The sequence below is a fragment of the Sprattus sprattus genome (genome assembly GCF_963457725.1).
Source record: "Sprattus sprattus genome assembly, chromosome: 19".
Lineage (NCBI taxonomy): Eukaryota > Metazoa > Chordata > Actinopteri > Clupeiformes > Clupeidae > Sprattus > Sprattus sprattus.
Window position 1 is genome coordinate 16,432,716 of NC_137917.1, and position 27,717 is coordinate 16,460,432.

General features: G+C 42.5%; 3 protein-coding genes across 3 annotated transcripts; all 3 read right to left on the bottom strand.

Moving 5' to 3' along the window:
- Positions 1–5,057: 5,057 nt before the first annotated feature.
- On the bottom strand, positions 5,058–10,406 carry rhbdl2 (rhomboid, veinlet-like 2; the record flags this gene model as incomplete). Its single annotated transcript, XM_080858020.1, has 8 exons — positions 10,281–10,406; positions 9,569–9,800; positions 8,729–8,877; positions 7,580–7,692; positions 7,149–7,249; positions 6,610–6,670; positions 6,387–6,448; positions 5,058–5,237 (listed from the first exon to the last, which is right to left on the bottom strand). Exons 2-8 carry the CDS (start codon positions 9,794–9,796, stop codon positions 5,058–5,060), a joined length of 894 nt encoding a protein of 297 aa, XP_080714146.1. The 5' UTR covers positions 9,797–9,800; positions 10,281–10,406.
- A 1,723-nt stretch (positions 10,407–12,129) lies between these two features.
- On the bottom strand, positions 12,130–22,236 carry akirin1 (akirin 1). The gene is made up of 5 exons (XM_080857953.1): positions 21,870–22,236; positions 14,631–14,777; positions 13,511–13,645; positions 12,918–12,989; positions 12,130–12,669 (listed from the first exon to the last, which is right to left on the bottom strand). Exons 1-5 carry the CDS (start codon positions 22,072–22,074, stop codon positions 12,659–12,661), a joined length of 570 nt encoding a protein of 189 aa, XP_080714079.1. The 5' UTR covers positions 22,075–22,236; the 3' UTR covers positions 12,130–12,658.
- Positions 22,237–24,677: 2,441 nt separating this feature from the next.
- Positions 24,678–25,853, bottom strand: cnr2 (cannabinoid receptor 2; the record flags this gene model as incomplete). The annotated part of the gene is made up of 1 exon (XM_080858445.1): positions 24,678–25,853. The coding sequence occupies one exon, from the start codon at positions 25,851–25,853 to the stop codon at positions 24,678–24,680; it is 1,176 nt and encodes a 391-aa protein (XP_080714571.1).
- Between the last annotated feature and the right edge of the window lie 1,864 nt (positions 25,854–27,717).

Genomic DNA, 27,717 nt, shown 5'->3' on the forward strand with positions numbered 1-27,717 from the left:
CTGTGTTTGGCTGAAAGGTTTGAGGCGATTTTGCATTTTAAAATAAAGAGACAAATTTCACTTAACATTTGAGTTAATTTTACGCTATATTTCCCTATGCCGTAAAAAAATGTTTTTTGTTAAAATTCAGAATAATCAGGCCATACCGTCAAAATATTATATAAATAATCTGATGGCCATTAACCTGAATGTTGAATGTGAACTAAACATTTTTTATTTATTTTTTTGGTAGTAGTAGTTCCAGGATATAATTTTTTACAGTGCAAAGCTGACTATCTTTTTTGCCCTTTGGTTATTCCAATTCCAATCTGTTTAAAAAAGGCTATTATTGATTCTGTCTGGTGTGGAGAGCATGAAATGGTGGTCTGAGAGTAAACAGCACAAGTCCCCACATGCCCCGCTCAGCACTACACATGCTAAACCGTCAGATCAGGAGCTTTGTGATGTGTAGGACACACATGTCTCCCGGCAGTTTTAAGAAGTGGAATGTTTGGAACGCAACTTGCAACATGCTTTGTTGTGCACATTTGATTCATGGATATTGTTTGATTATATATTGACATCATTAGGTCCTGTGTCTTGAAGAGACTTGTTGCATCATCATGTTATTTCCCATTAAAATAGTTTATTGGTTATATTAAGTGTTTTAGCCCTTGTACTTTATTGCACTCACAAATGGTTGTTCCTTAGTTTTTTCGTGTCTGACACTTATGTCCTGAAGCAGAGTTTCTGCTACTTTAGAGTTAGCTCAAGCTGTGACCTTTTTGTGTACTACAAAGCCCATTTTTAAGTCAATTTGAATAAAACTGCATGCCAGATGAATGAATGTAAATGTCAAACTTAGCATTGTGTTTAGACGCTGTTTTCCAGATGAGTAGGTCCCATTTGGTGAGCGGCCAAAGGATGCAATGTAAAATGCAGTGAATAATGATGATTCATAGACTGCAATTTCCACTTTGTTGCTCCAATCATAAAACACACACATCAACCCACATTGATATTACGTTAATGCAGTCGAAATTAATTATATATTTTGTTTATTTGTTATAATTATTCAAATTATTTTATTCACTTTAGGTTATAAAGAAAACCCACAGGTTTGTCATTTAACAATACCCAAATCATGTATTTTAAATAATATAATTTTTCATGAAACCACTCAAATGTTCTGACAAAAACTGAATCCTTTTGTTTCAGTAATAGGGAAGTCTAAGGCAGTACTCATGAGGTCCCATTAGATGACACTGCAACACACTCACTCACTCACACAGATAGGCCTTTACCATCAACAGGGTACGGGTTCTTGAACTGGTTCCAATCTGGAATCTTTTAATTGCCATTTTGGGAACCATCGAGTGTTTCCACCAGTTTTGACAAAATAAATAGAGGGTTTTGCACAATGCACACCAGAAGTAAACAGTAGTAGAAAAATTGCATATCGCATGGATTACCCTCCTTTTCCTCCAAAAAAGTCAAACATGTACCATCTACTTATGATAAGAAGACACTGAAGACTATTACGTACAAAGCAAACCTATCTAACTAGCCGGGAATATTTTGTCGCCCTTGAGGACCACAGCTCCAAAAACACATGTCAATTATTTGGCTCAAAAAACATATGATCTGTCTGGTCCCTCAAGGATCCATTTTAGGGCCCTTACTCTTTAGTCTATACATGTTACCCCATGGTTGTGTCATCTGTACCGTATGCAGATGACACCCAGCACTATATTTCTGTAACACCCAACAACTACAGCTCTGTTGATTGCTTGGTAAATTGCATTGCTGATATAAATGTATGGATGTTACAGAACTTTCTCCAGCTCAACCAAGATAAAACAGAGGTATTAGTCATTGCTGAAAAAGCCGAAAGGGAGAGATTATCTGCACATTTAAAAACACTGGCACTTTACACAAAGTAGCAGGCCAGAAGCCTATAGGTGTCATATTGACTCAGATCTTAATTTAGAAACCCATATCAACAATATCATTAAAACATCTTTTTATCATTTAAAGAACAGTGCTAAGGTGCAACCGTTTCTCTCTCAAGCTGACACTGAAAGACTGATGCATTCTTTTATCATGAGCAGGCTCTTTTGTCAAAAGCTATTAGTCAATTACAAATGGTACAGAATGCTGCAGCACGAGTCCTCACCAGAACGGGCGCACATCACACCAGCCTTAAAATCACTGCACTGGTTACCTGTTAGTTGCAGAAAAGATTTTAAGATTGTTTTACTTTTAATTTCCTTAAATCACTCCATAGTCATGCACCTGAATATGTCAGGCATGCTCTCAGGATACACAACCAGTAGATCCCTGAGGTCCTCTGGCACTGAACTCTTAACAGTTCCAAAAGCCAGGAGCAAGACATGGCAGCTTTTATTTTCTATACCCCCAGCCTTTGGAATACTCTGCCAGAGGACCTAAGAATGGCTGAAACTGTAGAAACCGTTAAGCGAGATCCTAGGACACACCTTTTTTTGGTATAGCCTACACAAGTGACATCATGGTTGAACCGCGTTGGACTGAAAAAGACAGCTATCTTTTGATTCCTGCTGGGAACCAACTTTTCAAGTTCCGAACCAATTTATTTTTGGTTAAAAATTTGGTGCGTAAACCAGAATGGAACCCATTCCCTATTGGTGGAAAAGGTATATGTCAGAGAATGTATCTTGACGTTTTAAAGATGTAAATGTGGGTGTCTTTGGTGTAAAAGTGGAAAGATATACCATATTTTTTAAGAATGGATCCTTAGGGGTGCATGTAGCGGGGCAAATAGGAGTGGCCCGAGAATAAAATGCTGGGAGACTCCACAAGGGAGAAACGCTGAGGAAGAAACAAAGTCAGCAAGGCTGACAGAAAAACGTGTCCGGCAAGTAAGACCTTAACCACTCCAGAGCAGTACCTTTAATCCCGACACAGGCTTCAGGAAAGATATGAGGACACCATGGTTTGTGTCGAATGCATATTCAGAGACTCAGCAGGGAGCAGTGGAGACATAGCTACATTTTCAAACAGAATGTTAAAAATATTCAGACATATGCACAAAATATTTTCCAAAAAATATTGAAACTACACCTGAGTTTCTGCCTGCTGGGGACAAGGAGAGGCTCCCATATCTCTTTGGGGGAGATGGATGAATGCCTCCTCCTTAATAAGGACAACACCCTCTGAACTCATATAGTCAAATCTTTTAAATGTAATAGTTATAAATAAATAATATTATTGGTTATAAAAACAGTCACCATGCCTGTTGATACTTGTCTATTCTTATTATTGCATTGTTATTAATTATTATATTGTACGTAAACTTAATTTACTTGTTGCACTTTCAACAATAGTGTCATGTATAAAGATCCTGCAAATAAAGCCCTTTTATTTTGAATTTGAGAGAGAGAGAGCGAGAGAGTATTTAAATAAAGTCAGTGTATCAGTAGGCTGGAAACTATGGAATATTCCACATAAATTGGCTGGAGAGCTGATAGCTGCAAGAGAGAGATCAATGGCTTTTTTAAAAGCTTCTGTCTATTAATTAGAAACAGACAATCAAACCGTAGTGCTGTGACAAGGCCACGCCAGGACACACACACACACAAAACCCAACTCTAGCCAACCATAACCTATTAATGGATTACACTTCATTAACCCTGCAGGAACACAAGTTACATAACAAAAACAAACTCATTCACTCAGATAAGTAGAAATAATGTATTTAAATGTTATTCAGTGAGTGAGACTGTCCTTTGCATTGGAATTTATTAAAAACAAATTAAAACAACCTGATACAAACCATATAGAGATGCGCTTATGCGCTCTACATATTACAATGGGAATGACGTCTATTTAACAAAACATGAGTTTACAAACTCACTCCCTGTTTGTATGTCTCTTCTCTTTCTTTAGAGGACTTCGATGTGTCCCGCTATGTTTAACGGACGTATTTTTCTGCTGATTCTAGGAAGATCTTCCATGACAAAGAGCACCATGAACATGAGCAGTGTTGAATGTTGAGATGCCCTGAGTGACTGCAAAGATCCCCTCTAGTGGCCAGTGTTGAATGTTGAGATGCCCTGAGTGACTGCAATGGCCCCCTCTAGTGGCCTGCAGCTCCAAACACCAAGCAAACTGACTACGTTCTTGATCCACTGCTTACATACAGCATTTTACAACCTAGATAATTTAACGTCCTATGTCGATATAAAGTTATACAAAAATATGAATTTATGAAAGGTGTTCTATGATTAAATAGAAAACTACAGGCGCATACCCTTCTGGAATACCTACAGTGCTACTGTAAAGACAAGATGCATTGCTTCTTCATTTCCACATACGCCACTAAACTACTTGGCAGGAAGTTCACTGGTGTGTGGGAACCATGATACTTACTGTAAGGTTTGCCTGGAAAATGAATCACAGCCAACAGAGGTATCAGGATAGATCAACAATGATTCACTTATAATGCACTTAAGTGGTGATTACAACTGACTAATACCATTTCCTGTTTGGGAGGAAGTGACTACAATGCGTCGGGATAACCAACATGACATTATCACCACACGAGTTCCTGAACATCCTAATCTCAGAACAAACAGACCAATGGACAAGAGCTACGATAGAAAAACATACATAATCTTACAAGCAGAGCCTGACAAAACCTCTCCTTGCCATTTAAAAAATTCAGCAAACATTGTGCTATCAAATTTGCCATACAATTAAGTATGTACTGTATAATGTATAACCATCTTCTGGATGTACAATGTATAAAACTACAGGTATTGAGTCTTTAACATTTCAAGCCCAATATGAGTGTCATCTCATGTACAAAATAGCATTTTATATGTTTGAATCACTGCATATAAATCACTGAACTAAAAATAAACAAAAAATGCAAGCTGTACAGCAGGTTTACTGCTTCCCTGAAGTAGTGTTCTACGACATAAAATACTCAAAAGTTTGAAAAGTCACAAACACCATCCAACTCTTTAAGCAGTTTAACGATTTTAAAACATAATTTAAGACCAATAATAAACATACCAACAAAAAGCAACACTACTTCACACTGCTGGGGACAAGAAAATATTGAAGAGTACAGCGAACACGAGGCAGACTATGTATCCCACGATGCACAGCCAGAAGCGTGGGTCCCTGAGAAGCTTCTTGTTGTAGCTGCTGAAGAAGACGTAACCAATTGTCATGCCCGCCACCCCTCCAGCTATATGGGCTACAAAGGAGACCTGCAGGCAGACAGTTTTGCTCATCATCATCTGTTAAGGTGACCCACTGCATGTGTGACTTAGGATAATAGATAAACACATATGCAATGAACTGCAACACATGAAGCGTTATGGTCTAAATACAAACATGTACATTTCTACTGAACACCCCGGAAAGTTGCGGAGTGTAGGTCACTTTTACACCACCGTCAAAAATACAATTCATGCTTTGAGACCCGCTGATGGACAGTGGTACACGTGTATTTGTTGACAAACTGAAGGATTTGGAACTGGCAAAGGCAATGGAAGAAGCATGTCGAATGACAAGTTAGAGTAATACGAATAAGAGTAAGAATAACAAAAAAAGAAGGACACATTTTAGTTTTGCTGAAATACTGTCCGCATTTATCCATAATACCTTTTTTTTAAAGAGTTTGAGTACGTGTAATCTCATAAAATGTTGTTGGCAACATGCTTAAGGCACATATTTGTTTGGTCTCTTGTTCAGTTAATCTCTCTGTTTCTCTTCCTCACTTCCTCCGACATCTTCCTCAATTTCTTTGTCACCTTTGCCATGATGTCCATACAGAGGATACTGCGCTAGCTCCTTCTTTGAACTAGCACTGGGATCTAGTTGTTGTGTGAGGTGGTGCCATAAAGCATTATGTAGTTCTCGCGCAAGGTTCAAGTGAGAGACTGCCATGTTCCCACTGTGCGTCTCACTATGTCTTTTAAGCTACTAGTCAACAAAATGACAAAATACCTTGCAAATGTAATAATAAACGTGCATGTGTTTGTGATTGTGATTGTGTGTGTGTGTGGGGGATGGCTCTTTGAGGTCTTGAGTTATTTGTTTAGACCTCTTTCCAGCCGGCCCCTCTCTTTCTCCTAACCTGTCAAACCAGTAAAACCAGCCCATAGCTACCCCCTGCCCTGCCTCAACATTACAACACTTTTAGGTGGTTTCTGTAAGTTGAGAGCAAGACCAGACATGTTCACAGGTCTGACTAAATTACCAAGTTTCAGCGTATATGCTTCACGGAGATGGCTCCCATTGAGGGAAAAAGGAAATACAGACGCACTCACACTCTCTCACACACACACACACACACACACACACACACCTTGGCACTTTCTATGTAAGTAGTATGAGTATGTGTTTTTATTTACCTGCATACCAGCTTCATCACTCATAAATCTTCTGTAGAGCGCAAAGCCAATATCGGTTCCCACTGGCAAAGGACAGAACATGAAACTTTTCAATGGCTAAACAAAGGCAAACTGTACATATCCCTCAGTAACGATCTGAAACACATATATCCTTGGATGGGTTTGGAGAGTCTAGGAAAGAGATTTCAATCAGATAGAAGGCAAATGGGTTTGGCATACATACCAATGAGCAAGATTGCTCCTATACGGAATATTCCTAAGAGAGGCATCATCTCTCTGTAATTCTGCATGAAAAAGAGAACAAGAGTTGCTATATTTAATCGATTTGCTATGGATAACCACTAAATACAGACTTTTTAATACACTTTTAGATTTCTACACACGTTTCAGAACCCTATTAGTCTACAGTTACACCTTGGTCACACCAGTGACACAGAAGAGAGACGAAGCACCCAGCTACTGTTCATTTTTCAGTTGTCGATTTACAGTGACAAAAGACAAGTGACCATCGCCAACTAGGCGTAGCAGCAGGTATACATGATGCATAGAAAATGAATAGTGGATAAAATGGAGAGAGCCAGTATTCAAAGTACTGGTTGTAAAACAGCTTAGTGTGTATTACATCAGGGTAGAGCAAAGCTATTTCATAAATGTCTAAATACCGTCTCAGCCATTTGAACCACACTCAGCCCTCAAACTGAAATAAAACCTGAAGCATAAAGCATGGTTAAATAATCACACATCACATGACAAGGCACTCACCACCACCGCGTTCATGAAGTAGCCCCCAATGAGGGCGTAGACCCCTCCCGATGCCCCCACTAGCGCATGGAGAGGGTCAAAGATGGAGCTTGCCAGAGATCCTGAGAAAAACACCTTTCAGTTTGGGGAAACAATCTGCGCCTCTACACACAGTGCTTTACAGCCACAATATTAAACAGACTTTACACTAAACAGACTTAGCACACAGGAATGCAGCACCGCCACAGAATCTAGTATCCATTTTGTATCCTCTTGTTGGCACTGCTCTCATACCATCTCTTAAGGGTGGTGAGTGAGAGGGTAACATTTTAAAATCAAACTAAAGTTCAGCTGTTTTAACTTTCCTGCTGTGAGAGCACAGTTGCTGTGTTCAGTGATCCAGGCCTCTGATTATCAGGTTATAGGAACAGGTGTCACAGTACTTGGCCCACCTGCAAGTACTCCGGCCAGGTAGACCATGCCAACCTCGAAGCCCTTGTGCACCAGCTCCAGGGGGATGCCCAGCAGAAGCTGCATGACCAGGTTACCCATGATGTGCTGCACGCTGTTGGGGGAGGGGGGGGGGGGGCAGGACAGGACAGGACAGGACAGGTCAGGACAGGTCAGGTCAGGTCAGGTCAGGTGAGAATCAAAAGCCTCTGCTACGCTTGAGTCACATCAGCTGTTTCAACATCCAGGGCTATTTATTCAACTGAAGCACTGGGGTGGAACGCTGACACGGGCAAACATGACTAACGCCCATGCTCCTCTGAAGCTATTTCCATGCACTGTATGGAGACAGCCGAAGGGCTGCTGGAGAAAGATGGTAAACCACACTGCGCTCCACCCCAGCGAATGGGGCCAGGCACAGAACACAGAGGCTAGGGGCGGCCTGTGCCCAGTTTGTTTCATGTACTGCTACCCACAGTTCAGAAGCTTCTTTCAGATCCTCATTTAGCAGTCATTTTTAACACAAAGTCACTACGAGTATAGGTCCTTCAGGCTATCTAATGTTTTGGCGAAAACAACACTGGACCTCAGTCATCATCAACACAGTATGGAAGCTTGGGTGGCTGTCTGAGACATGTGGAAAGACTGTAGAAACTACTGCCACTCACAGAAACAAGAGAAGTAACTTTTAATCACGTATTTTCGCTTTCATCAGAGAGAAAAGTCAGAAACAACACTAGTGCATTAAACCGTTTAAAAATGGCTGCCATCGTGTTTCGTTGAATGTCTCAGTGTAGTTTTGTTGGTCCAATCTAAGAAGCAATCATTTATTTAATTCAAACAGTAGCTCGACTGCTTTCCTTCGTGTGAAGCAAGTCAAACACAAGCGTTATTTGACCAAAATAAAGCAAAATAGTCAAAGAGCACTTTGGTCCAATTGTTATGGCACTATTTACGAACATCTGGTCCAACAGAACACCATCTGGTCCAACAGAACACGATGTGACAACCACAGAGGCACCCTCACTGCCCCTGATGTCCACATCATTGTTGTGGTTGTTACGACTGTTAACTTATTGTTACTCTAACCGCAGACACACAAACCATGACCTGTTAAGTGTCTGTAACATACAGGAGACTAGCCCACTTACCCTGCATGGACAAACATATAGGAGATAAACCTCCAGGCCTGTTGCCTCAGATCAGGCCTGTACGTCAGCGGACTGTTCCAGATGCCATCGCCCAGGGTCACCCACTGCTTCTGCGGTTTCCACACCGCGTAGTAGATAAACACCGCCAGCTGACGAGGGGGTCAGAAACAGAAGTCTGTGTGTAACTCTCACGCCATCATACTGCAAAAGCCCACTGAGTTTTATTCAGCGAGATTAACTGTAAGTACGGGGCTGAGTACATACTGGTTATAATCAAATATTGACACAGAAAACTACTCAAGTAAAAATAGTGACAAAAAAATCAGTTAATACTACGCGCTAGGTCTGTGTTTGCAATGCTGTCCTTCCTGGCTGCCAAGTTGCGGTGTATGAGAGGTCAGAGGGGAGGGTGAAAACACAAATGGGATATTCATGGGACTTGTTTCACCCTTTCCTTTACTGGAGGGCTAGTTCTGCAACTTGAGACTGGCGAGCTGTACCACCTAAAAACTGGCCCACAGCAGGGAGTTGAAGTGGAATGTTGAGGAAATAGGTTCCTCAGTTATGCTATGCTCCGCTCTAGTCCTCCGTCACACTTCCAGAACGATCATTGATTTGTTGATTTATATAAGCAACAGGGACCAGAGAACCAAGAAGGGACGTTTTTAAAAGACATGGGGCCCTCCCTGACATTCTGTGTCGATTTTGAACTAAATTAGAACAAAACCTGAAGACATTACTGAAATGTATGTATTGAGTAACTTGTCACACAGATGATAATGACTTGTTAAAAAAAATGGTGAGAAGGTGAATCCACATTATCAATACCCAATCCCCTACCTCTACGATGCTGATAGTAATGATAAAGATAGGCGGGGGGCAACAGTTGGTTCGTTCCATATATGTGCTGCGCAGGTCTTCCGGAAGCATCCATCTAGACACAGAAGTCTGGAACTTTCCACAGCAGCCGATGCCATCAACCTCATCAGCACCTCCACCTTTCTTCTTGACCCTTCCCTCTCTCTCCACCGGGAAGGGGTCTTGCTCTCCAATCTCAATAGCCTCCATGACCCTGGGGAAAGTCACGATTAGCCTATGTTGAAAAGGTCAGCATGATGACTGTTGAAATTGTGGTAAGCTTCAATGGATTAATTTCTCCTCCAACTGCAATTCAGCAGTAAGGAAAGTGAATGCTGGGACCAGAGTCCGGTTTTGTCTTCACAATGTTAAGGAGCGGCTAAGAGATGCTTAATGTAGATGTCCACAGAGATTTAGGGACTTCCTGTCAAAAAAAAAACCTTCACTGTGGAATGCGTCTGATGGGATGCCAATGGGATTTTTGCGATAAAATAGACTGAACTTCTTGTTTCGCTTTAATGTCACACTCACACTACTCGCTCCAGTGGCAACTTTTCAAACAGTTTTTACTATACTCCACAAGTGGTTGCTTGCTCTTAGGCTACATTGGCGGTATTTTCAATAACCATACTTATTTAGGCTACCCTCGTTAGACTGCAATGGAGATCGAGTAGGGAAATAAAAAGTTACTCACCAATATCTTTCCTTCTTTGCCTTTCTTGTTCAGCCAAGTATAAGCTACGAAACTGTTCAATGTGAGACTTGAGCTCACGCTCACTTGCACCTCAGGCGCAATTACCCCAGAAAAAAATATCTATCAAAGATTCTGATGCGTACGTCGGGATACATCAGCATATGAACCGATAACTGGCAATATCTCTCAAAAAAGATTTACAGTAACGCGACAGAAAGTAGCAGCTTCATTTTAAAATTATGTTAACTGCCTTCACAGTAAATACCCTTCGATAAATATAGCCCTGGACACGCTTGGCTTTCCTGCTTCCTTCCTTTGCATAGAAAAAAAAAGATCCAAGCATCCCACACACAAACAAACGGCACAATCTTCGCTGTATTTGTAAACACCACTTGGTATGTCTTCACTCGACGTATAGAACTTTGGCGGCCATTAATTCTGAACCTGCATTTCCGCACCTTGTCTCACCTGAGTTCGCTGACGTCATAACAAATAATTATGTCAATCTGCGGTTTTCTAAATCCTGTTGAGAATATATGACAGCATTACTGCTCTAGTCTATATATCCTATTTGTATGATTTTAAATATGCGTGACGGTTGGTCGTTAAAATGTTTAGCCTGAAAGCAATTTGTTGTTTTTTTTATCTGAAAAGGATGGTTCCAAATGTATCGTGTATCCTGCAGAACCAATCCTATACCACCCCCTCGGAACAAAATATAGGCTATAGGCCTAGTAGAAATGTGCTTTCACGAAAAAGTCATAATTGACAAAGGGCAAGATCCTTGAAATAGGAAACAGAAAATATTCGAACACGCATGTTATCGGGTTGAAGTAAAATGTCATAATTCTTCTAACATTTTGGCAATTTTTTTTTTTTACCAGCAGAGGGCACCATTTCGTCATTTAACCAATCCACCACACGTTCAATCGAGTGTCCGTGACTAATCCCATTCACCTTTTATTTAATGCTCCTCCGGCTGTCCGTTCAGTGTTCACGGCCAAAAAAAAACGTCGGTGTCTATACACGGTATTGCCTACGTTCATGTGAAACAAAGTGACTCGGACCGAGCCATACATAATCTCAAGCCATTTAATGCACGTGCTTCAGGAGCACGGAAGGAATGGTTGTTATTTGATTGGCTGGTTGAGCTCAAATATCAACAGCCTTTTGCGAAACCGAAACAGAATCGCGGACAGTATGTTTTCATGTTTAACACGGGCAGACATACCACATTGAACGGAGTACTTTGAGGACCTTTATGGGCACGGCCAGGCCCATTAGGAGAAGAACTAAACAAAAGGGTGGCCAACCCTGAAGTGATCCTAAGACACATTATGGTGAAATGACTTTCACCTCCCAGTATGCATGAAAGCAGACCGCTTTGCAGAAACGAGTTCCGGTGCCATAACATTCACTTACGCTCATCAAATCACATCCCACTGGTATTCCATAGAAGTAAACATTTGTAAAGGGTTTTTGTCCGTTTACTTGCTTCCATGTGACTGGTGCTTTACCTTCTTTCAGTGACCAAGAACAGTTTATACACAAATGTACAACCCAACTGAAATAAACTGAAGAAACTTGAATTACCTGATAATTTCATGAATGACTGCTAAACAATCACATACATTTGCAGCTGAGCAGTAACTGTAGCAGTAGCAGTAAAATTAGTAGCAGTTTAATTGGCAAGCTAAAACTCTAGATTAATGGTGTTTTATGATTTTGGTTTTGATGGTGTTGAAATTGTCCAGGTTTGCCAGAGAGTAGCCTGCAACTTTCTACATTGTATTTATCTTTGCTCAATGAACAGAAACGGTCAACAAACAAATGCACGACACAACAGAAATAAACTGCAGAAACTTTATTTGTCAAAAAGGAGAAAAAAAAACAAGAACAAAAGAGATAAATCCACATCATCAGGTAAAGACTTGTGAAAAAAGATGGAGGGGGCAGAGAGAGAGAGGGAGAGGGGCAGGGTTTGGTTAAAGCAGCTGCTGCAAGTCTGTGGTTGGTATACAGAACCACCACATTGGCCAAGCGTTTCTACAGCGCGCCAGAGGGGACAGACACAGATCTGATTCACTTTGGGTTTGGTAAAGAGAGAGAGGTAGAGAGGGGAGAGAGAGAAAAAGAGAGAAAGTGAGTGAGAGACTATCAAAAAAAGGAAACTTTACATTTCTTTAACTTTCAAAGGGGTTTTTGTCGGGCCAACAGTTCTGACAAAAGTCCTCTGGGTATTAAAAAAAAAAAAAAAAAAAAAGGTTTAGATTAACGATGGCACCCAAGTAGATTGAAATTAAAATAAAAGGGGAAGAAGCAGCTGGTATAACAGCCACTGTGTTATCCAAGGGCAGACTGGTACCAGATGAGATTCTTCAAGAGACATCTACGAAAGACAACAGATAAAAACATTAACCACAGAACACTTGAAAATAAATTAATGAAAACATCCAACTATATGAATGTAGATCACTGTCATGTACCTACAATTCTACACAAATAATTACAAAACACTACTATTAACTTATTTGCAGTCCCTGCACATTCATTGTCTTCACAGCTGGGATAATGTTTCGTATTGGTATATGGGCAGGACTGACGGCCATTTTAAAGTGTGTTCTCATGTCTACTCACAGCTGGCGGGTCGGGCGCCGTATTTTCGCATGATCTGGTCTTGCGTGAATTTCACAAAGGATTCATATTGTTCTGTAATGGAATAATACAATAAAAACAGTTATCTTCAGTAAAGACAAAACACAAACTATGAGAAGACAACATTTTAACAGACACAGGTGTCTTCATCATCAGCTTAACTAAGCTCCCCTTATTCTCCCTAGATGAGGGCTATATGTTAGTGGTGAAGGTAATAACAGGGCAAATGTTCTAGAATTACATATAACTAATACAAGTGTGAGACAACACAGGGAGAGGGGGCCATCTACTGGCTGTAACATGACATTGCAGCAGCCCATTTCCTGAGGCTGCAAAAGCCATCTAGCAGAAGAGGAAATGTCTGCCATTCTACCTGCATAACATGACAGACACCATAAACGCTCCATTACACAGTGCACAAAATTACCATTTCAAGTACCTCGGAGAAAATCACTTCAAGTGTTTGCCTTAAGGACTCTGACCTTAAATATCCTGAATGTGGTTTTCAAAAAAAGAAAAAAATTCTAACTGAAAACCTGTTCCAGGCCTAGAAGTGGCCTTTAGCCACAACTCACCTGCGAGTTTTGTGTTGAGAATCTTTTCGTACTCTTCGCGGATCTTCTCCTCGTGGTCTTTTAGTATGCGCTCACACAGATAGCCAACCTGTCGCAGCGTGAATGACGGCTGATCCTTCTTCACAGACGAGGCACCTACAAACACAAACGGACACACTGAGTTCCAACGTTATGAGCACCCTACACACACAAACTTTTTATAGTTAAGGTATTTGGCAGACTCCTTTGTCCAGAGCGACTTCCAAATCAAGTAAACCTGTGTCGCCAACATTATGCACCTATACACTCATATACAAACACGGTGTGGGGTCGTTCGGTCCACAGCTTCCTTGCCATAAATAGGTGTAGACCAAGACGCGATTTATTGCCTGCTTTTTGTCATCTCGTGGCGCTGCAGCAGCTCGGCTCAGCTATTCCGCCGCAGTGAGGCAGGTCAGATTCCAGTCATGAATCTGCCCCTCTAAGATGCCTCGCCACAAACACTCACAGCTCAGTACAAACAGCTGCAGCCTCCCAGCTTTATTTACAGGCAAAGGAGCTGAGGGCCTTCAAGTGCACACTGGGCCTGCTCCGGATGGGAATGTGTGTGTTAGAGAGGGACTGTGTGGGAAAATAAATTAATTTTTAACACAGTCCCAAGCAAGAGTTGCTTACGCCGGATATAGGACGAGGACTAGTGGTCTCTTAGGAGGGGTCTCTTTCAGGGGGTGGTATGGGGCCATAAATGCAGATGATTAAACCACAAGGCCTACATCTGCACATAATCAGATCACTCTGACTTAAGGAGATTACAGTATAGATGGCAAACTGACAAAGACTGGTGGATTAAGACAAGAGGGGCCGGAGGGGGACAGAGATGTACACACTCACAGAGAGCCCTCACACACACATGATGAGATCTGAAATGTCCCGTTTCACCTGAAGCTCTACTATATTTGTGCTTTTCCAGAGCTTTTACATCAACAGGATTTGGTAAAGCACACAGCAGTTACTCCATGGAGACACACAGACACAGACAATCCAGTCATTACACTTGTGCAAAAAAATCTAGATGAAGGAGATGCAGAAAAAGGTAGACACAGATCAACAGTAGGAGATTGAGCAAGGCTGACTGACTGACCAGGGGGGGAGCTGGGAGACATGAGCGCAGGGTTGGGGCTCTGGCCTTCACTAGAGCTGCTGGCTTCGCTTTGGTTGAAGGCACCCTCCAGCTGCCGTCGCCTCTGGTAGCGGCTATACTCCTGCCGAATGTTCTGGAAGATCTGCTCTGTTAGGGGAAAAGGAGACAAAGGAAGACATGAGATGGGCGAGAAAACAAATAAAATTGAAAAATAACCTAATATTTAATTAATTAGTAGATTGGGAAAGGCAAAATGGCATGCCGCATTTGGCAAACAATTCCATTGTACCACAGTCACTGAGTCATGACAGAATGCAAATTAGGACTAAGACATAGAAAAAAGGCACTTCCTGTCTTCAGCTGAGATGTGACAAAAAGTGCACACTGCTTTCCACTTCCTCTACTAGCAATGCCTACTGAGGCACAGTACCCTTTCAGCCAACAGACGCGTTGGCTCAACACTGCACATTTAAATACCCTATCAGCCCACCACCTAGGTACAAGCCAAATAATAAGGGAACACTGTTGTGCCAGTCACTAATTCCAATGATTTACAATATTTATGGGCACAGCTTCCATGCAGTTCAAGTTAGACATTCATACACAGTTCCAGTAGAGGTACAGGGTTATGTGAAGGATGTGCTGATGGATGAAGGGTGTACTATTGTTGGGTCTTAAGCTGGATGGAAGAGAAAGTCATCAGAGAAAACACGGCAACCCAGGCAGTCTCTCACCCTCTGATGTTTGGGCAACGAGGCCTGTAGCATCCGCCTCAATATCTCAATTCATTCTTAATGAATATAGTGTTTGGGCACAAAGAGGGGTGGGGAGAGAGAGGGAGAAAGAAACAAAGCGAGATAGAGATGCATCGAAACAGCTGTGTTCACACACACACAGCTGTGACCACAGCCAGTCAGTCAGTACTCCGCACCGCCCCTCTTTTGATTCAACACTTTGAACTTGCTTTTTCCATTTTTCCACCCCCTTGAAAACAAACATGTTATGTTGTTTCAGGGATAACTCTAGCCCCTAAATCAATGGCTTTGGAGGTATCTTGTTAAGACTAACAGAGGGGAAGGTTAAAAACTAAAAGTAGGTCACCAGAGCAAAGCTAGAGTTTAGGGACCTGTGCTGAGAGAGAGAGAGAGAAGGGTGGGGGGTGGGGGACGGGGTGGGATCTTATCCCCGAGCCGGAGCACCAAGCTACCCACAGCCCCCTCCATCAGAAGGGGGCCGGGGCACATTTATCTTGGGTGGGAGTGCTCAGGAGGGAGGCCCCATTCCACGCGTCACGGATGGTGGATGACTAGCAGGAAATGTGCATGGGGTGGGGAGGCACCTGATGGGCCTCAGATGTCATATCACCCAGTAAGTGCAGTTACATGACCAAAGGAGGGCTTTAATGACAGCTGGCTGAATGCATCTACAGAGCAGCTGGGGTCTGATGGGCCCTCTTTGTTTACTGGACACAACACGCATGCAGTCAGACCACTTGGGGTCTGTCCACAGCCTTGTCCCCAACCTGCACTACACACAGTGATCTTCTTAAGACCATAATGGTCTGAGCCTAATCTGCAAGACACTGCTTACAAATCGCTTGACTACCATTTCAGAACAGTGGCATGGGAGAAAGAGAAAGCCAATTCTGCCAAGCATTTTTTGGAACTTATTTTATACTGGAAGATGAAAGCCCTAGTTCTGAATGCATCCAAATGGTAACAAAGGCCTGAGTCATCCCTGACCTAGGTCTAGATACTGTACACATTCATGGTGCATATCTAGCATACCAAAGCTCATTTCAAGACAGGCAGCATAGCTGTGGGCCTCAGGGATGTACAGACTTGGCGAGGGCCACTTGAATGACAAGTCCTCCGATGCTGCCAACACCCCCACCGCCTCACCCCACCCATGCCAAGTGACTGGAGCCCAATCCGGGGGTGTCGCCTAGCAACAGTGACCTTGCGGTGGCAAGACCAGGCGATCAATCACAGAGATTTGCTGAAGGTGGGCAGAGACGGGAAGGAGGAAAGTTCGGGATCGGACAGGCCTAGAGACGAGACCAACCCAATAAGCAAAGACAGATTAAGATATGAAAGGAAGCCGAGAGTATGAAACAAACACAAACACACTCAGAAAGCAAAGGCAACTAATTTGGTTTGAAGGGGTGGGGGGGTGCCACAAACATAGCGCCAGACTCGTTTTTACCCTCCAGTGCCGATGTATAGGGGTGGGAGTTAGGGGTCCTAAGCTCACAGGAAGCCCATCGCCCGGTGGGTCAAACCAAGTTCACTCACGCTCACGTAAAACAGAGGAAATAACCTGACAGGATTTTCACCACATTTGTTCCCAAAGAGTGAATCAGACGAACAGCTCGGACAGAGGAGCTGAGGGGGACAGAAGGGAAGTGAGCTGGGTTGAGCCTCAAGAGCTGCAGAGAGATGGGACATGACTTGAGAATGAAAGAACACAAAAGGCGTCCCAGGGCTGTTGGCTTTGTGTGGCATGTTGCCGTTGTCAGCACTCTGGCAGTCAAGCCATTCAGGATATGAATGACTTTAACAACAAAAAAAAGCAATTCAGGAGATCTTGTATCAACACGAAATTGTAGCGGACTGAATTGACAGTTAAAACGTACTGAGGCCCCACTTATTAAGCTGTGCCTAAAAAGGGCTGACGCCTATGCAAACCTGCCATGCTTGACGCTTAAACAACAGAACTCCACACCAAGCAACGAATTCCTCACAAGCTGCACTGGCAAACTTGACAAAGAGAAAAATGGCTAGCGCTCAAAGCTTTGCAAAAGACATAACTACACAGCATCTACAGCTCAGATGAATAGGGACGGACAAAATAAAAAACACAAGTCACACAGGAAGCTGCTACAGAGCAGAAAGATAAGCATAAAAGGAAGTAATCCCAGGTCTGCGCGTTGACACCACTGCACCACAAGAGAAGCGAGTGTTCCAAAACAGTATTCCCCTGCCTGCTTTTACTCGACTGTTCTTAAAAGACATGCAGCCAAGAACAGGCGCATGCATGCATCACAGGCTTAGGTGGGTTAGAGAATAACGAGTGTCGCTTTCCCTGAATACTGCTGAGAGTCCACAACACAAGACCCCCAGGCAAAATACTGCTCCCCAGTAGGAAGAAAAATGGACTGGGGGGTATGGGGGAGGTGTTTGAATGAGATTGAGCAACTGCCACAGCCGCAGGCGTGAGGAGGCGTGGGATGGAGACTAGGTGTGACCGACATGTGAGCTGCAAGGCAGCTCTGGCAACGTAGAGTCTGCATTACGGAGTCCAGTCATGTCGCAGCAGGAAGACTGGAGCCAGTCCTCCGCCTTGGAGACTAATGATAGTGTCAGTTACCGAGTCTATTTCTCCATCACCTCACTGACCACTAGCGATGGACGGATACAACACACTCATGGAATCCACCAAATACTGGGAGATGTATTTTTGGGGGGGCTGACCACATCTTGTTGGTTGGAGGGAACTTGCAAAAACACTGCAGTCCTCTATGGGACACGCTCTCCCTCCATCCCACCACAGTTTTGGGGGGGTTTAAGTGGCAGCGAGCACGTCGGCGACCAAGCTTGGCCAAAACCACTGAGGAATTATTGCGGAGAGAATGCATGATGAAGTGTCTGCCACTGGACAGCGTGACAAGGCTGCTTACTCCTCAGGCAGTGGTTGAGATTAGCCAAGCCTCAGAGTGAACTCTTGGAAGGTGTATTACAACCCTTTCATCAGAGACAAAAAAAAACTGGCAAGGACAGCCTTCCTTCACAGCTCTTCCCTCTGCCTCCTGTTGTGGCAGCTAAGGGCTTACGTGTAGTTCGCGCAAAGGGGATGCACATGTACACCAGCGGGTCTCTGGTAGGTTTTGTTCCTAGGGAACAAACATACTAATGAAAATGTGCATCTGTACTGTTAGTGGCTTTGGGTGAAAGCCTCTGCTAAATTAATAAATAGCATAAATGGATTTTGTTTTCTTCCTGAGCCAGTGCATTAAAACTTGCATGCACATGCGCCATCAACGTGCCTGGTCTGCACAGACGCAACATTTTTGTGCTGTGTGGACCATCCTGGTGACGAAAATGTCATCATCCATACAGTGCGCGGACGTAAACATAAAAATGTTCGCAGGAGCATATTACCCCCTTAAGGCCACTTTTCTGAATGTGCGACACCACACATAAAGATCACTGCATCTCTGGTTCCAATCATATACCCATCACAAAATGATGTCTAAACCTGGGAGATTGCCATCCTGGCACCACATACATCTGCAATTCAAAATCACAGCCTTTGTTATACAGCAATATCCCGGTCACAAATACCATACCATAAACCTACTCATGTCTTCTTTCTCACAAGACAGGGAGGGGCGATGAAGCCTGTGCCAACAGAAACACCAGAACTAGGTCTCATTTTCTTTCGTTTTTAGTAAACATTTGCCGTTACCACACAGTAAGTGCCCTAGGGCTGGTAGTCTTGGATGGAAGCCCATCACAGAGCCAAGCTCAATTCAAAAGACTCATCCTCTACCCACAACTCCAAACTGAAACGGGGACTTTGCCATTCTTGTTGGTTCTGAGATGTGGCAACACTTCTTGGCACAGCACTTAGAAGATATGAGCTAGAAGTTTAAAATGTTCCAGAGAAACCCAAGGGGGTAGACAATCAATCACAACCCCTAAGGTGGACATCTAGGTAAACAGACAAAAAGGATCAGCAATGCTGAGTAATGCACTTTAGTTGGCATAAAAAAATGGATAAATGGGAAGTGTCACACAGGAGTAAAAGGAGAAGCAAGCAGACGATAGAACATCCAGTAAAATGTGATCTGGGGAGTGGGAGGGGGTTGCCCATCAGAGGAGGAGCCCATATTTAATACACTCGCCAGGGAGATGACGAGGATGGGTGAACTGCTAAAACAAAAGGCTGATTGTACTTATGGTGGCCTTGTCCACACCCAAATAATGGTCAAACTCACTTATAAGATTTCTTTGAGTCATTGAAATTCCACACATGCCAAAACAGAGAGCAGGGGTGACAGACACACAGCTCAGGACAAAACAGCAATAGAAGGGCAGTGAAAGGGGGACGCAAAAGGAAAGAACACTCCAGAGCTGGCATTTTGAGGCATGGAGAACAGAAAGGATTATCAACTTATAAAATGTGGCTCCGACAGTTTAGAGCTTAAATATACCATTTTAACCTGTCCACCTCTTTCCTCATAGGTTGCAGAATTCTTGAGTGAGGGTAAATTGTAATTAGGATTCATGTAGAGCACGGATTAGTTGCCATCACATAGCTCAACCTCCCTAGGAGCGGCACATAATGCGCTTCGCTGGATCACATGAGATAGCCAGGTAATTGGCCGTGCTCCACACCAAACCCATTCAAATCCTACAGAGGGGAGCTTTTCAAATGGGTGGGCTACAGCAGCACGAATAGAAAAGGCACGTAACAATGCCTTTCCAGGCAAAGGGAAATCGAGAAGGTACAAAACCCCCAGTCCGTTCCCACACCAGACAATACCAACGCAACACGGGAGGGGGAATAAAAGGTTGTCGTGTTTTCATTCTGCTTGGTCAATTAAAGTTACACGCCAAAAGTAATTGAATTTGGAACACTTTTCAGGTAATGCATTTAATCTGACGAGGTTAATGTTGATTGACTCACTTGGTACAAATTATATGACGTTAGCAAACCCACGTTTTTGTAAGATCACTAATCGAAGAATGACTGAATGGATAAGCAAGCCCTCGGCTAGCGTATGTTAACTTCCCAACGTTCATTAGCAGCTAATTGGTTAAATATTGTCATCATTACACATATGCCTTTTTCCACCGTATATATTCTTTACAAAAGTACAAAGTGAAACGATCATCGTCACCAGGCAAGTACCAAAGTGTCTAGCCAAGAAAAGCTAGCTGGACAAGCTAAATCGCACTAGCTAAGACGATGAGAATTGCAAGTGCACTTGGTTGACGAGGCAGATGGAGCTGGCAAACGTACAAAAAAAAGCAATAAACGTTTTTTCTTGAAAATTCGGGAGAGATAAACCAAAAAACTAGCCATTCCACAGGCATGCAATATGGTTCAAAGAGTAGAATTTAAAATGCGACACACGCCGGCATGAGGAGGAGTCTGCACCCAACCCCCATCGATTAAGCAGACACAGTCGTTAACGTGTAGAGATACAACTCATGTTAGCTAGGTACTTGGTCGGTTAAATGGTACTAGATCAGACACAATAGATGAGCTCAACTCACATGAGACAAATAAAATCAATGTCCGCTAGAGTTCCCAGGAATATAACGTTTACCAGATCTCACCCCACAGCCTGCCTTGTTAACCCTGCTTTCTCTAGCTAAATGGCGGCTGAAGCGTTAGCCGGCTAACCAACGTACCTAGCTATAGCAATCCACATGACACAATGTTATCTTTCCATAAAGAAGGTACGATGGTTTGCAGAGTTATCCAGCTGCTAAATTGCGTGTGTTGTCCAGTAATGATACAGCAATGTTGACTAAATACATTATTCTGAGCGTTATCGGCATCCTGCGCGTAACGTTAACGTCACAAGTTAACGCTACCTAGCTGGCCAGATAGCAACATCAACCTGTCGAAATCAAAGCGGCTAACGTTAATCCAGAATTGACTTGGAATGGGAAACCGAGTCTATCAGCTAGTATTAATAATACATTGATCCAATGTGGGTTTGCTAACGTTAGACAGTAGGCTATATGCAAGTTCTTGTTAACATAACCGTCGGAAAGAGAAGAACAAACACACAAAGCTAACAGTGGGTAGCATTAACGTTAGCTCGCTCGCTAGACTAACTTCAACAGATAAAATACAAGATAATGCACAAATAAGAGCACCCGTATCCAAACACCAGTGGTTAAACAATTAACGTTGGTATTCGTGTAACGTTGGCTAACGTAGGTGTCGCTCGATGAGCTGCCTTACGAACTCATGCGATTAATTGCAAGTTATTTCAAAGGAAAACTTTATTTTAGTATACTTTTACTCCGTTACAATGAAAATACCGTCTTGTTCAGGTTGACCAACTGGTCTACATTACGCGGCCGACCCCCTACTTCCTTCTGCTCGTGCTCAAGTTAGCTGAAGCTAGCGTTAGCTCCACTCCACCCGAACCCCCTCCCCCAAACCTACCCAGCTAATGTCCCAGTCCTGATTCAAAAATCTATCAAAAAATCTTACCAGGGGTAAGCCTCTGTTCTCCTCCCATTGACTGAGGTGACATAGAAAGCGAAGGACTGTCTGTTGGTGGGCGAAGATTGCATCTTTGAGGAGACGGAGTTCCAGTGGTCCCCGGTAATGGACTGCACCTTCTTCGCTTAGGGGACTGAGGACTAAGCAGGGCCTCAAACTCCATGGAACGTTTTAACGTTGCTCCACACGCCATGTTTGCTAAAAATGAAGTTAAAGCAAAAATGAACTTGTAAAGATATCCAGTTATATACAAAGAATGTCCAGGAGGTGAAATATTTAGTTGCTAGTCCAAATTGTCGCGACGTCTGTTGCAGGCTCTCCCTTTTCTCACACAACAGCCACCCTTGACGCCGGGTTGGTTTGCCAACTGCCAAAGCTTCTATCAAAATCCCAACGTCACAATGGAGGATTGTACCATTATGCTTAACAGGGGAAAATAATATAAATATATTTAACCACACAAGTGATTCATGCGTATAATTACTCAGTACGACTTGATTATTTTCACAAATCATTTTTATGGACGTATAATTAGTTGATAGAAACAAGTACGAGACAAAACTTCAATCTTGTAATTCTTTAGAACTTCAATGTCCCCCATCGTTTTAACAGAATTATTTCAACCCTGCTAACTCAAACTAGTATCTAACAAGTTAGCTGGTTGTTGTATTTACTCAAATGAGACCAATGAACTAGCTAGCTCGTTAGCGTTAGTTGTAAAGATTTCAATTTAAATGTGTTGTTCATTATTCTTAAAGCAGCATTTTCATCATTACTTTGTGTGTATCACAAACGGGCTCAGACACAGAAGAGTTGGTCTGTTTTTGTTGTTTGTTATCAAAAATGTATTTTTTGACGATAATGTAACGTTATCAGGCAATCAATCAATGAAATTCATTTTTACTTTCAGCCATTCAACATTTTACATCAGATTGTTGAACATTTACCTTCCGATTCGCTCTTACCCTCCATGGTCTCTAGCCATTTGTAATGTTTCAATTGATGATTGTATGAGGTAACACGCCTTTTTAAGATGACAATATGATATTTTCGCTGTCCTCTTTCGTACTGAACTATTTTGTGGAACCACTTACTATTGTGATGTGTATCATTTGTATTGATGGCCATTGTGACAGAACTCAGGGGTCAAAGTTGAATTTCTGGCAAAGGTGTGCAGAAAAGTGTTGCATATCAAATAAAATAAAATTATATGCATACATTTGATCACAATGTAGTATCTGTAACCATTATTTGTTACAAGTATATTTCCCATAAGGAGCAAATTGCCGTCATAACATCTGTAAAACATGTTGGAAGTGACAAAATATCTGGACCAGTAGTTGCAGGCTATTACCATACTTTTATTAAAGAGCACAGATTCATGCCAGCCTCAACGTGTATTTCTTTTTTCTTCTTCTTCTTCTTTTTTTTTTTTTTTTTTTACTGCATACGAAATATTACTAACTAAACCACCAAGTTGACAATAATACTTTGGAAATGAAAAAAAAATATGACTTACTGGTTTTCATTTTCAATACAGTGCTTTGTTTGGTTACATGCACTTCCTGGCATGTCAAACTAGGGTGTTTTGTGATGTCTTATCATTAGAGCAATACATACAGCATAAACCGTGACAACTGTGACTAACGGCCCTATTTGTTTGTTTGCTCAGACATAAACATCAAACAGACTGTCCATGAGTCAGTTTTCTTTACTTGTGATGTAATTATCTATAGAATCCTATAGGTTAACTAAATAGGTTTAACCAACTGCTGTGTGAGGGTCTGCTTGTTGGACATTATAGTCTACCTTTTTTTGCATAAAATGGTTCTGTGAAGTCATGTCTGTGTGTTATTAAAGTACCTGTTTACAGAAAATCATTGCTGTTAAAGCCTTACAGAGCAAACAACCTTTAAAAAAAATAGGTGTTCTCTGTCACACAAACAAAGAGATGCACACATACAATGTGACCCACAATCCAGAAGGGGAAAGGTCAGTTTGTGGCTTTGTGGTCTGAAAGCAGTGTCAGAGGTCAGAGAGGAATGTGGTTTCCCCTGTAAATCAAATGAAACCTTAATGCCAAGCCCCAAATGAAAACTGGTCTCTTCTGCATTGGAATTAAGCTATATCCGCATATTTTAAACACACTGAAATCTAAAAATACACACAGTTGTGGAATACCTTGATAACATTAATGCAAAAAAGGAAAGACATACATTTTAATGAAATGTTATAGTGCCAAGGCATGGGATAATAATAATGGGCACTTATCATCAACAAATCAGTGATTTAAGATTGCTGAAGTACTGTAAGCCTGACGTTGATGTGCGACTGCACGTGTGTTAAACATGGTGGTGAATGGCTTGTGAGAGGTATGGTGTACCAGTGTGTCCACCACACCATTTCCTGACCATTAAATCAGATAATAAACTAAATTATTCAACTAGAACATTTTATCATTTGACACATAGCAATAACCTTTACCTAACAGCCCTCTACAAAGGCCATCCTGTGTAGTGCAACAAATGTACAACTTAAGAGGTGCATTCCTATATGTACTAATCTTGTAAAAGTTTCGATGGGAGAAATTCATGTATAACTCAGTTTGTGAAGTGGAATGCCATCGTAATACTTCACTTCAATATTTAATTCACGATAATATGTCTTTCATGTTTCTTAAAACAAATGACAAAAACACACAGATAAACACACACACACACACACACTCTCACACTCACGCACACACACACACACACACACACACACACCACACACCAAAAGCATTTAGAAAATATCTCAATGTCCATCACATTGACTCCCCAATTGTTCAGTTGTGTTGTTGTCCTGTGTCTGGTCCATCGCTTCACACACGGACTGTAAGGTCGCCCCAGCATCCCTGGAGGTTCTTTCCTCGTTGTCAACCGCTAAGCTATAGCTGCTCCTCTCTCCCTTGCACTGACCACCTGAGCCATTCCCAGAGCCCCAGGACACACAGAGCCGCCCCAACATTCGACACAGCACCGTTCTCAACTCCCTGCAGCGCAGTGCATACAAAAGGGGGTTGACGGAAGAGTTGACCAGGCAGAGAGTGCTGCAGAAAGCGAAGGCCCTCTGCTGGTCATGGCTGAGACTTACAGATATATCAGTGAGCATGAAGGAAAGCGCTGGTAGCCAGCAGCCCACCATGATCACCAGGATGAGACTCAGCGTCCGTGCAAGATGGATGTCCATCCGCATGCGCTGTGTCACCGACGGCCCCTGTGATCGATGGACCGATGCCTCATGCTGGTGGGCCTTCCACAGAATGAGAGCGTAGGACACCACAATGAGCAGCAACACCACCAGGATGAAGCTGACCCAGCAGGCCAGGTAGCGGTGGTCCACGTAGGGGAAGAGGTGGGAGCAGGGAGAGTGCTCAGTCGGGCACCTCCAGCCCATCAGAGGTAAGAAGGAGATGATGGTGGTCACAGTCCAGAGAGCCAGCATCCCCAGCAAGGCTCGTTGGCGCGTCATCAGCACCTTGTAGTTGGACGCCTGGTAGATGCAGAGGTAGCGGTCCAGTGCTGTGAGAAGCAGGCTGCCCACTGAGCCTGTGAAGGACATGGTGACTCCCCCAAGCTTGAAAAGGTACGCGGCTGGACCATCGCGTCGATGGAGGAGGTGGAAATCGAGGAAGCTGGTGGTGAAGAAGCAGCTGGCTAAGGCATCAGCCAGTGCCAGGCTGGCGATGAACAGATAGGAAGGCCGCTGGCGCAGCATGGCGCTGGAGGAGATCACACCCAGCACCATGACATTCTCCAGGAGGGTGACGGGACCGGCCAGTAGACAGATAGAGCCTATGGCCTTCCGCTCTAGCTCCGTGAGCACATGATATCTGTCCAATCCTCCAAATGACTCATTTGCTGAAGCAATGTGTGAATGAAAAGAAGGATGATACATGTCAAATAATACGTAACATTTTTCACAAGACATGGGAAAAACTCCTGCCTTTTATTGTTATTGCATAAGTTGTGGAAGTGTGCCAAAAAGACTGAACAACAGAAAAATAAAATTGGATCTGGACGTTTTTGGGGTTTCTATCATTATCTCATAATAAATCAGGTTTTTTATAAAGATATTTTAAAGGCCATCTGACCTTTTACACCTTAGGTGTTTGCTAATGTTCTAATAAAAGTCAGTGTCCTTATATTGATACACATCTTTTTTTCATTACTATTACTCATGTTTCTGTAGTAAAGACTTGGGTTTATGCACAAATTAATGATGCAGTACTTCTCAGCATTGGCCCTTTGATGCATTTACGTGTGTTTTTTTCCATGCAATGTTGTGAGGGTTGTGTGGCAACGAAAGATGTTTGGGGCCAGACACACTGGACTGAATGAAATTAATAAGATATTTACCTGTGGGTGCCGCGGGGGAGCAGTCATTACAGCATGATGCAGTGATGTCCAATGATGTTTCCGTGGTTTCCTGTGGTATCACAGTGGAATTGCATCGCTTAGTTAGAGAATTTATAACTAAATGTATCCTCTTCTAATTTGTTTGTTTGTGTTGCTGCAGATGAATTAAGGATCAGATATAAAAATTATTATAAAAATCAAGATATTCAAGATTTTGTATGTATGAGCGACATGTGAAATGATCATTTGATTACATCAAACAAGGGGAAAAGGATACGATATTTACTAGAATCCACCAGACATGTTCATACAAATGTAAAAACAATTTTTTTCGTCTTGAGAGAGAGGCTCAGGTCAAGTTAGATGCATTTCTGCATTTCTGAATGTTGTTTGTGCTTCTGCCTTTTTCTTTGTGCATTTTGTTTCCTTTCATAAAGACTTTTTCGATTGAAAAGTGAGCAGAAAAGGGCATTGACCTTCAGCTCAGTCTCTACCGGCAAATTAAGGTTCGGCCAAATCGGACAGGCCATATCATCTTTGTTTTTGAATCTGCATTGCTGTCCTGAAAGCAAGTCTTTTAGGGTTCAGCAAAGGTGAGACACAGCACTCAAGCTGCTCCCTTCTGAAGGGTGCTTTTAGCAGATGAGCGCTGAGAAAACATCCCTCGTAGCTGGCTGCTGAGAGCTCCCCGGGGACTTCGGTAGTGTTTCTGGATACCTAGGAGAGTGTTAGACACAGTTCAAAGGCACAGCTTTTAGCAGGATTGCTGCAGGTCTGTTCATGTCAAACTTCCACCAGTAGAGAATAAACTGGTGGAGACCAAACTCCATGTTATTCACAGTGCAGCTGATGTTCAGACTGAGCTGGATAATTGCGTGTCACAGGCAAAAGGGATGAAATGGGCAAATATCAAGGCTGAGTAGGCTGGACAATGGCGTCTAAAAAGGAAATTCACTGGAAGATTATTAAAGGCTGCTAGTCCTGACAATTTAGACGTCAAAGGCTTCCCTCTGGTGGACAAATGCAGAAACCTATCTAAATGAAGAAAGCTTCAGCTTAGAGGTTAGCCAGTCATATTCCAGGTTCATTCAAAGTGCAGGGTAGACTCATCTAAATTTTCTTGGAGTTTAAACATGACACCATAATGACATAATGTTGTCAAGTGATATTGTGGAACCACAGGAGGGTACACACTTGTAACAGCAGGGGCAATGCTTTTAGAAGGATAGGTAGATAGACAGATAGATAGATAGATAGATAGATAGATAGATAGATAGATAGATAGATAGATAGATAGATAGATAGATAGATTGAATGATAGAATGATTTATTGATTGATTTGATCCCAAGCGAAATAAAGGCATCAAGTAGCTTATATGACACATACAAAAACATCATACAGGAACACTAACAACAACAAAAACAAAGCAGTAAAG